The sequence below is a fragment of the Convolutriloba macropyga genome, chromosome 13, assembly GCF_964194025.1.
Source record: "Convolutriloba macropyga chromosome 13, txConMacr16.3, whole genome shotgun sequence".
Lineage (NCBI taxonomy): Eukaryota > Metazoa > Xenacoelomorpha > Acoela > Convolutidae > Convolutriloba > Convolutriloba macropyga.
In genome coordinates this window covers 27,048,975-27,060,587 of record NC_134480.1, presented here as the reverse complement: position 1 = coordinate 27,060,587, position 11,613 = coordinate 27,048,975, and the positions used below count along the sequence as shown (strand labels likewise).

Below are 11,613 nucleotides of genomic sequence, written 5' to 3'. Positions count from 1 at the left end.
TTCCGATAATTAAAGCGAATGACGGTCAATTTAAGCCGGGGTTTAAAAAGTTAACTTATTAATATTTTCGCTATTTGGTTACACGGAAGGGCAAAAAGTAGGTGCTAACGCCCTTGCTTTTCATTGCCACTTAGTAAAGAAAACTCTTGAGAAAAAATTATTAGTGAATTAACCAATTGGAAGGTGAGCAATTTCCGAAAACATAATGCTGGGGATGTGCTCGAATTTCTGTGGATATTCGGTAGCAGGTTTTTTACAGATGAATTTCATTTGTTTTTTCGTATCACAAAACCAAAAAGTAAAATTGTAAATTTAATTTTTTGTATATTGGAGGACAAAAAAATGTTGTCTGGCAACAAGAATTCAAACTTCACATAAAAACAAACAGGTATGGATAGTGATTTTGTATGTGCAAGTAACAACCACAATCAACTAAGAAATAGTGAAAAACTTCATTGCTCTCTATAAAAATATGCAAGTTTTGTAAAGAGATTTTAAGTTGGAACAATTGAAGCACCAAATAAATTTCGAAAAAAAAAATTTATATCTAAACTGTACCAGGAGAGGCACGTGCTAAAAAACTGTAACTTTGAACACCAAGTCATAATGTTGAATTTATAGATATAATTCAAAGGTTAGGAAATGGATGACCTTTTCACGGTAGCAAAAGAAGGTTTGTGAAGCAAATCTCAAGAAAGTTTTAACTGTTGAAAAAGAACAACATTGGGCAAAGTGTAGCCCAAGCATATCGTGCCAAAGTAACTATAACTCAAGGGTCTTTTTTGAAAAACCACCAACACTGGCGTCAGTGAAGCAGGCTGATTAGTTTGCTTCTCTGACGTCCGGCCGCAGCACCACCAACACTTTACATTCAAAATTAACTGAGGGCGGAACACCGCACAGTTTTTTTCTGGTGACCCCCCCCCCCCCTAACCAAGCTCGAACGCGCAACCTCAAGGCAAAGGCAAGGGCAAAGGCAAAGACAAAGACAACTAATCATCCCCAAAGACCAAGACCCATCCCCCCACCGGACAATAAAGACCCCCCAGCACAGTCAACATTTCAACAACACAATACACAAAGCAGAATACAAACCTCCTGAGAGCAATGCCGAACAGAACCATGCATCCATGTTTTAAAAGCAAAAATCAGGGTGATGGGGGAGAAAATTGCGAAGAACCTGCAAACCATGAGCGAATTGATTGACAGTGGGAACATAAACGCAGCGACGAATGTTCATGAAAAGGCAGCTGAAACATTTTCGGAGTTCGAGGAGGAAACCAGTTACGAGTTGATTTCACAGCTTGACGAAGATCAGCACAAGGAGTACATCGGAAAAATCACTGACACGTGGAACAACATCGACGACATGAAAATTAAAATTCAGAATCACCCTTCGCAAGAAAACACCACAACAAACTACAACACACAAGACAACAACGAGACAACAGTAGCAGCCAACTCGACAGCAGATAACTCAGCAACCAACAACAACATCAACACTAGAGCAATTAGACAACAGCAAACATCCGTTAACAGAAGTTTACACAACGGAAAACCAGAAACTAGCAATTCCACTCAACGTGACAACCTCAACAGCTTTTGGTATGATAGACTAGCTTACTCAAGCAGCCTAAACGACCAGCAGAACAGAGTTACTGGAATGGGGGACACACAAACATTCAATCAGCCAACAGAACAACCACAACAATTGTCAACAACGCTATCACAACCAGTTCCATTCTATACGCCTTATGTGGAAGCTCTTTCAAAGATGGATCTTCAGAAGTTCAACGGTGACCCAAGCAAATGGGCAGATTGGTACAGCCGTTTCAGTTTCATGACTGGAGACACTCAGCTCAGTGATGGACAGAAGATCGCCAATCTACAGGGACTTGCAATTGGAAAAGCCAAAACAGCAATTGAAGGATTTGCCTGCAACGGACACCTGTGCAAAGATGCAATAAACGAGTTGAAACAGCGGTTTGGGAAACCAAACGTCATCATCAGCAACTTGTTGGAGAAACTCATCAACTACAGGCCACCAACGACATCGTTTCCTTGGACAATTGTAAATTTTTCCACATTCATTAACACCATGACAAGGACACTACAAGAACTCAACTTCGAAGCCGATCTAAACAGCACAACAATCTTGAAGCATGCAACCGACAAACTTCCTTACAGCGAAGAATTCAAATGCAATCAGTTTGTTTTACGACGAAGAATTCAACAGCCGACACTTCAACCAAGGGATTAAAGAAATAGCAGAAGCACATGAACGCTCAACGCATCAAGGACGAAGCAATGCTAGTCTCAGCATGAACAGTGATACACATCAACGAAATTTCAACTTAAATAGAAACCGACAATTTTATCAACAACCAACTCATCCAAACAGAGACCAACAGCAGCAACAACAACCAACACAGAACATAAACAACTTTAGCAACAACAACAACAAGAACCAGTATAACCAGCGGAGCACAACACAAATGTTTCAAGCAACAAGAGAAAGCAACAGCAACAACCAGCCTCTGCCTTGTGTCTTCAACGCCGGTAATCATCAGTTATTCCATTGCCCAACGTTTAAAGTAAAAAAAGACAGCAGACGAAAGATTACAAACAGTTTATCAGTTGAACCTTTGCAGAAATTGTTTGGGAGCGAAATATCGAGCCAAAAACCGTCCTTCAATATCTAATTGCAGGGAGCAAGGATGCGGACAACGACACAACACTATGTTACACGGTGCCAACAGTAGATACGGACGATTACTGATCTCAATTGTTCTACCAAACTCTCAATCGAACAACTCGAGAGGAAATGGTAACTCATTTGCAGTCATCAGCAGCAAAGATACAACCACAACAAAGTACAGGACAACAGCAACTAAAACAACGAATCTTCTCTGTGCCATGCCAGTTATTTTACATAACAAGGAGAATAAATTTCGCACATACGCCTTCATCGACCCAGGAAGCAGCTTGACAATACTTCTCTCGAAGACAGCCGACGAACTACGCCTTCAGAAAGAAACCCGTCAACAACTTGTCTTGGAGGGAGCCAACGGAACATACACAAAATCGTGTTACACAACGTCAACAAAAATTTCGAATTTGGAATACGACGAACGCTACAACCTCAAACAGATATACGTTGTGGAAAACATCAATTTGCCAAAGCTGAGGGAGCACCCGGGAGACATTGCCAGAAAGAATGACCACATTAGACATGTCAATATGCCAACTCTGGATAATCTCGAAGTCACAGTATTGATTGGACAGGACAACATTAACCTTATCTCACCAGTCAGAGTGGAACAAGGACCATCATCAGCACCGAGCGCAAGTCTTTTCAAACTTGGTTGGACTATTTCTGGACCTCATACAATATTGGATGACAGCAAAACACAAGATTCAATGCATCATATTGCTTTGTTTTGCAGCAATTGCCTCGAACAAGACAATGACCTCAACCAAAAAGTTTCTCACTGGTGGAAAACAGAGACAATTCCATTGGAATCCAAAACCAAGTCAAATGATCCAGAAGTTTTGTTGGCCACCAAGATACTTAACACGACATGCGTGGGACAAACAGATGGACGTTATGAAACGGGACTTCTCTGGAAAGACGACAACAGTTTACCAGACAACCGGTCGCAAGCCTTGACTCATTTGAATCATCTTGTCAACAGACTACAGAAGAAACCTGAGTAGTACAGGAAATACAATGAGGGCATTCAAGCAGACCTGGAAAAAGGTTACATTGCAAAAGTACCTTTTCATAGACAGAAAGATAAAGGATGGTACATACCACACTATGGTCTTGTCAGCCCAAACAAACCCGACAAGATACGAAAAATCTTCAATACCAAAGCACCACAAAGCGGAACAAGCCTCAATGAAAAACTCTTAGCTGGACCTGACCTCCTCGCGAATATGCTTGGAATTTTGCTACGATTCCGACAAGGAGCCATCGCCATTCAGGGAGACATCGAAGCGATGTTTATGCAAATCGGAGTACGACAACAGGACCGACGTTATCTACGATTCATGTGGAGACAACCCAACAGCTCAGAATTAGAGGTGTACGAATACCAACGACACATCTTTGGAGCCAGTGACTCACCAGCTTGCGCAAATTTTGTTTTGCAACAGACAGCCAAAGACGACATCCAAGATCACCCCAATTCTCTAGAGATCATTCAGCGGACATTCTATATGGATTACATGGCTGCATCTTTTAGCGACGCCATCACAGATTTCACCACAGCCAAGGATGTCCAGGATACGTTGAAGAATGGTAAATTCAGTCTGACAAAATGGTGCAGCAACAGCCGTGAGTTTTGTGAGCAGATGCAAAATGACCTATGCAAACCAGTGGAGGAGCTCTTCAGTAAAGGTTTTCCTCAAAGAGTACTTGAAGTTTACTGGAGCTTAGACGAAGACAAAATAATGTTCAAAGCGAAAGACAGAAGGAACCTGGGCAGTAAAATTTGGACCCAACGCAAGTTTCTCTCTTTTGTGTCAAGTTTCTACGATCCTTTGGGAATCATATCGCCATTCCTCATCCGAGCCAAGATTCTACTGCAAGAGCTGTGGAAACATGGACGGGAATGGGACAAAGCTATCGGTGGAGACAATGGAAAGGCCATCAAAGATTGGGTGCAGGAAACGGAACAGATAGGTACGGTAGGGGTAAACAGGTTGGTAGGTGGTACAGCACTTGGGGACACAATGGAACTTCATGTATTCTGCGACGCATCATTGGAAGCCACAGCAGCAGTAGCATACATCAAGACAACCAGGAACCAAGAAACCACAACTCGTTTTCTCATGGGAAAAACAAGAGTGGCACCCTTACGTCAAACAACAATTCCCAGACTAGAACTGCAAGCAGAATTTTATGCAGCAAGATTGAAGAAAACAATCGAGGACGAATTGGATTTCAAGTTTGACCAAAATCTTTTCATGGAGTGACAGCACGACCGTTCTCAGTTGGATAAAGAACTTCAAGTTGAAACACAAGATATACATCGGAAACCGAATTGCCGAAATAAGGGATCCCACAAGCCTTAATCAGTGGAACTACGTCAATACTAAGGACAACCCAGCAGATCAAGGAACGAGAGGACTTAAAGTAACAGAGATGACAGAAAAATCTCTTTGGTTACAGGGACCACAGTTTCTTCTATCTTCTAACGACAACTGTACAACTAACGAAAAGCAACATGAAAATGTCTTCTTGAACAGCGCAGAACAGAAGTCTCAGGTAACACGACGACAGCCAATTGACAAGGACTTCATTGATGCCAACAAGTTTAGCCAGTGGTTGAAACTCAGAGCCGTCATCATCAAAATTAAAAACCTACGAAACAAAACGAAAGCACGTGATCAACAGATCATAGATGCAGAGAAATTTCCCTTCCGTTTATCTCAGCAGCAATCGTTCGACGAGAATGAAAATCAACTAACACACAACAGGCCAGTTCAGAAACGGAGTAGATTGATTCAGTTGACACCTTCAGTAGACGAAGATGGTATCCTTCGATCAAATAGCAGACTAGCCAACGCACCAGTTTCAACAGCAACAAAGAAGCCAATAATCTTAGACGGTAGGAACAGGATTATTCGTCTTTTTCTGGAACTGCAACACAACATCAATGGTCATGTTGGAGTTAAACAGCAAACACGCATCATTCAGTTGAACTTTTGGGTTCTTCAATGCAAAACAGTAATGAAGAGGATCTCGAACAGATGCTACGAATGCAGAAGACAGAGACAACTCAACAGCCAGCCTCAGATGTCAGATCTTCCGAGCTACCGATTCTCAGTCAAAATTGTAGCCTTCAAGGAAACCAGAGTAGACTTTTTTGGGCCATTCGAAATCTACAGCCAGATCAACACAGCAATGAAAGTAAACCGTTGCTTATTCACCTGTCTGACGATACGAGCCGTTCATATCGAAGTGACCAGGAACTTGCAAAAAGAATCATGCATAATGGCATTCCAACGATTCTTCAGCCGACGAGGACTACCGGAAAGAATTCACAGCGACAACGCTTTATATTTCACCAATACAGCAAAGACCTTCGAGGAAAGCAGCTTCACAACTACAGAGATACAGAAATATGCGGAATTGTAAAAGATTGCATGGAAATTTAATCCACCAGGAGCACCACATTTTGGCGGAACATGGGAACGCCTCATTGGGATGAGCAAACGCCTGTTCTTCAATATCGCCGGATCTAGGAAACTCCAGGAAGACGGTTTCTCAACCCTCATTTGCCAAGTGGAAGCTCTACTCAACAGCAGACCTCTAACATCAGTCAGCAGTGACATTCGCGATGTGGAAAGTCTGACACCAGGGCATTTTTTGACAGTAATAACATCAGGACTGCCATCAGACACTAAAAATAGCAGCAACGACAGAGGATCAGGAAAACTATGTAGCAATGTCAACAGTATCATGAACGAGTTTTGGACACGCCTTTTAAAGGAATATCTCCCACCACTCAGACAACGTCGAAAATGGCATTCAACGGTTGACGGAATACAAGTAGGGGACATGGTATGGATACTAGAAAACTACACACCCAGGGGTATTTGGCCGGTAGGTAGGGTACAGAAGGTACATAAAGATAAGGATAATGTGGTAAGGTCTTGCCTGGTTAAAACATCAAAAGGGGGTTTTGTTAAACCAGCTATTAAACTTAGTTTGATCAGCGACAAATCAACATAAAGGTTATCAATAGTAAATGGAGAACAATGATTTAAGCACAATCTGAAGCAAACTTGAGATCAGTTTTTGGGATCAGAGTAAAGTGAAAGATGAAATGTTTAAAGTTCAATTCAATGAGTTAGCAATTCAAAGGGACTTTTAGGTATCATTCAGGTACAATTAGGGATTTCAATAAGTAACTCACAGGATACTCAAAACTTAGCGTACATTAGAAAATACTTTCAAATAGAAAAATTTAGGTAGGTAGGTTTTAATTCTGGATAGACATTAGGTAGGTTTGGAATTCAAACGCACAATTAATTAGCTTATTGCAAAACAGCAGAGAGTTAAACTGACAGTATAACAGTATTTTGAATAATTAGATGACACTAAACAGCTTAGGTAAAACTAGTCTTCAATGGTATAAAGTATTACAAAACGTTTGGTATTCCGACAAAACTCTAATTAGGGGAAAACAGGTAAAAAAGTAGGCAATAGGTACAATGTAGTGGTAGATTTAGGCACGTAGGGAACACGGGGAGCACCAATTTGTCAGCCAGCATCTTTCAACGTGCAGACAGGCAACAACAACATCTCCAGACATCGTTCAGTTTTTTGACATTCGCCAATCAGCCAATACAAAAGTTGATTCAGAACAAATAAATTGTACACAGTCAAACGCAATCAGCACAAAAGCAATTCAATTTACCAGCATACAATTCTTTTTTATAACACTACAAGCAGCACGTTGACAACCAGTACACAGCAACAATCTACAGACAACACCGACGGAAGACATCAGCAGAAGTTTCACAACAACAAACACTTCAGCAAGAATTACTTCAGAAGAAGCAACAGCATTTTTTGAACAGCAGTCAACATATTCATCAACAGCAGACATACTTGTAGATATGGACGAGTCCATAACTTCAAGATCAGCGTTTTGTTGAGGACACTACTCAATACAACATTTCAACATAATCATCAGCAGATGAAGTAAGAAATACAGTTCAGCTACACAATACACACGACAGAGAAAAAGAGAACACGACGAGACGACAAAGAGCAACTTCAAACAGACTTCAACAGCAACAACAGATCGACTACAAACTTTCTGATTTTTGGTGCCCAAAAATGGGGGCCCAGTGTACCAGGAGAGGCACGTGCTAAAAAACTGTAACTTTGAACACCAAGTCATAATGTCGATTTTATAGATATAATTCAATGGTTAGGAAATGGATGACTTTTTCACGGTAGCAAAAGAAGATTTGTGAAGCAAATCTCAAGAAAGTTTTGTTGAAAAACTGTTGAAAAGGAACAACATTGGGCAAAGGGTAGCCCAAGCATATCGTGCCAAAATAACTATAACTCAAGGGTCTTTTTTGAAACACCACCAACACTGGCGTCAGTGAAGCAGGCTGATTAGTTTGCTTCTCTGAAGTCCGGCCGCAGCACCACCAACAAAACTTGAAAGTCGATTTAATGCCTAACTTTGCAGCGTGATCCAATTAGTTAAAAATCGTGAGATATCTGTCTATGTGAGAAAAAGGTATTGTTATTACGGTTTTTAACTTTAAAAAATTCTGAGACCAAATTGTCCTGCTTTGCTGCTGTATGCTTTGCTTTTTTAGTGAACAACCTAATTTTCTTTTAATTGTACCAGAACATATAACCAATACTTTGTTGACTATTTACTGGCCTGGTATTATTATTGTTTTTAGAAAATTGATTTTTGGAAAAGCTATCCAAAAACAGAACTCAAGCTATAAGAGCTGAGGTGAGGAATAGTTTAATTAGTTTAATTTGTTCTGCAATTATCTTTAACTATAATTTTTTAAGTTCATTTCAGTTTGTTTAGTATAAATGATGGAGTGTTAAAAAAATCCAAGCTTTTGGAAGCGAACGAAAGATGGCTGTGAATTTAGGGTTCCTGTGTACCCAGAGCACAACATGATAACCAAACTAATGTGTGCACTAAACTTTCTCCATAATCAAAATGCCTTGATTGTTTATGATGAAGAAAAGCAAATTGTCGATTTAATTTTGTTTTTATTGTACTCTATGTTTCAGAAGTCTTTTTGCACCATACAAAAAATTGATTAGCTTCAGATACGTTTATCATCAATCCGAACAATTCACGAAGAAATCAAATAATTATTTGCGGCACGTTTTGTAGCACAAGGTTGTTTCCATTGACAACAAAAATGTTGCAGTACATTCCTTGACTCAATATTGCAAACTTGTATTCGGGTCCCCCGCTCATTGAGTGAGATGACAAAGTTTTTTAATGTATTAATATTTAGTCTAGTCCTGGCTTAAGGTTGATACATTTTTGATTCGAAACCACCCGCTCATCAGGTGAGTTTTGAAAACAAATGTAGAATGGTCGGGTTGCTCTAGCTAGGCGACTGATTGTACTACCTCAGATAACGACCAAGTACAATGATTGCGCTAAGAGCAATACTTTGCTAAGTGCAAACGACAGACCTCTAGAAAGAAAGCTTCTCTTCTCAAAAATTTAAACCATTAACCTCTTTATAGTTCTCTTAAATTATATTTTTTATTATCAAAGATATTGATGACAATACCAACATAAAAATTTTCTTGGAGATATTGATGCAAATCGTCAAAGGAGAAAGTATTCCATGTGGGTCAAATATTGAGGAAACAAGGCTGAAAATATTCTCTGAGTGCACTCAGATGAATCTAATGGAAAATTTGTCAGAGGTTTCATAATGTATGCGTCACTTGGCAGATTCTCTTTCTGTCCAGGGACTCTGGCAATGTCATTGTCTTGATCAATGTTTTCTAGTTTTACTCTTTCCAGAACTTCGTGTTCATTAACACCGCCCTGGTGTCCATAAAACCGCCTTCTTGAATGCTTTTAAAATTCTGCCGGACTGTATATGAAGCGTTGCTAATTGTTGCAAATGTTTGGATGTAGACATCCATATAAAAGTGATTCTTGATGGCTCTGATTGCATCGGGATATTTGTTTGCGTTTCTCTTTACGCAGTGGATTAGGACGTAAGTTACGCACGATGGCGAGCAGGTGGCACAAAATATCAGTCATTCAAATTGATACTGTGGAAATTCATTGTCGTTTACCCACAGAAAACTAATCGCAGACTGATCAATTTAGTTGATTGCGATTTCAATGAACAAGCTTTTGATGTCGGCTAGGACTGCAACCGGGTTTTCATGAAAGCGCATATGGACTCCAATCACACTATCTAAGCAACTATAAGTTGGCGTTGAGGGAATGTCCACGGAAATTGTAGGCAGCATTTGCAACGCGCCGGAATCTCGTGGGCTTGTTAGGATGCTGAGTTGGGGGATGTGGGAGATACCAGATTCGATCGAGAGGTGGATATTGCATCTCAACTGGCTGCACGTAGTTTTATTTAAGGTCTGTTTGTAATGTCTTTTTGTTATTATCAGAGAACTCAGTATTACGTTCCAGTCTGTTATTAATAACTTGGAATTTTTCTCCGCGGAAGTTTCATTCGAAATCTTTCTCCTTTAAATATTATTGATTTTTCCATCACTTCAAGAAACGTTTCACGAAAGGAAGATGAAGGTTTGCTGTCAGCCTGAACACCCTCTAATTCAATTCTCCAGAACTGTTGAAAACAAAAGTTTTGGTCATTTTGTCTGATTGTTTTTGATGATCTTTTGAGAAATTGTTTTCATATTCTCCAGCAAATGTCGAAACTAGTTTAGTTTTTGCGCCAAAAGCTTGCTTTCCTTGAATGACTTAAGAGGAGTAGGTGAATGCAAGGCGTTAACACCAAGTAGTGCCCCGATTTTGCCACCATTTTGGCAATAATCGGAAAATAACCCTGACGTAAATTATGGAACGCATCGCCAATTTGGTTCAATTGAAACACATTTGCGGCACGGGTATTCAAAGATGGTGTATTATAAGCTCTGGAGAATTCAAATGAGATCTCTGTCAATTTTCAAAGAGTGACTGGTATTGACGCACTATTTTTAGAGAGAGAGAGAGAGTCATTTTATTTTCAGTTTTAAAAAACTGACGAGGAGATGTATGATGAGAATCGCATGGAAGCTCAATGATTGATGAGAAACGCATGGAAGCTCCCAAAATTCTGAAATTGCATCCTGAATGAAGCTATATTCAATACCAAGGTATGTTAAAGTGTATTTGCCAAAAGCATTATTTCCTTTCAGGAATGAAAAGAGGAAGACTTGATGCTTTTCATACCGGTTTTTGGTGCATCAGGGCTCTGATTTATGCCTATTGAGTGACTATTACTGGTGGCTTGTTTCCCAGTTTTCAAGTTGATTGATAAAGGCACTTACAACCACAGTTCTCTCAACTAAACAAATGGCTTATCAATTCGTATAAAGCTGGTAAAAAACGGGTCACACGAATAGGTATGTGTTAGGTCTATTGCTTTTCTTGATATGGAACTCTGGAAAAATTTGATTCAGTGTGTATCTGTGATTAAAGTGTTGCGCTGAATCACACTGTAGAAGTTGTTAATACATTCATGGATGTGGAGAGAATTTCCCTTGAAATTTTGTAACTTTAACGATGATAACTTAAATGAATGCTATGATCATTATTTTTTAGTTGTGGATCAAAATTGAAATTATTTTTTCACAATTTGTTTTCGTTTGCTTCAAAGTTGTTAAGATTAATCTCCGCTGTTTGGTGGTTGGAGGGAGGCACCTTGGGCGGATACGAGACAACGACTGTATCAAATTTGTTATCATTTGTCACTCTACTGGAGATGAGCGCATCAGGAACTTGTATAAATAGATGGAGAAAAGAATCCTGAGTTAGAGCAAGAGGCTGATCTTGTTGAGTATTTCCTGTGTTTTGGACCTCTGACTGTTCTTGGAGGTCAATAAGTGTTGAAAAA

General features: G+C 39.8%; 2 protein-coding genes across 2 annotated transcripts; both read left to right on the top strand.

The window, feature by feature from the left end:
- The first annotated feature begins 3,939 nt into the window (after nucleotides 1-3,939).
- LOC142351680 (uncharacterized) lies at nucleotides 3,940-4,980 on the top strand. The gene has a single exon (XM_075403820.1). The coding sequence runs from the start codon at nucleotides 3,940-3,942 to the stop codon at nucleotides 4,978-4,980; it is 1,041 nt and encodes a 346-aa protein (XP_075259935.1).
- Nucleotides 4,981-5,149: 169 nt separating this feature from the next.
- Nucleotides 5,150-6,145, top strand: LOC142351679 (uncharacterized). Its single transcript, XM_075403819.1, has one exon. It carries the CDS (start codon nucleotides 5,150-5,152, stop codon nucleotides 6,143-6,145), a length of 996 nt encoding a protein of 331 aa, XP_075259934.1.
- Nucleotides 6,146-11,613: the final 5,468 nt, after the last annotated feature.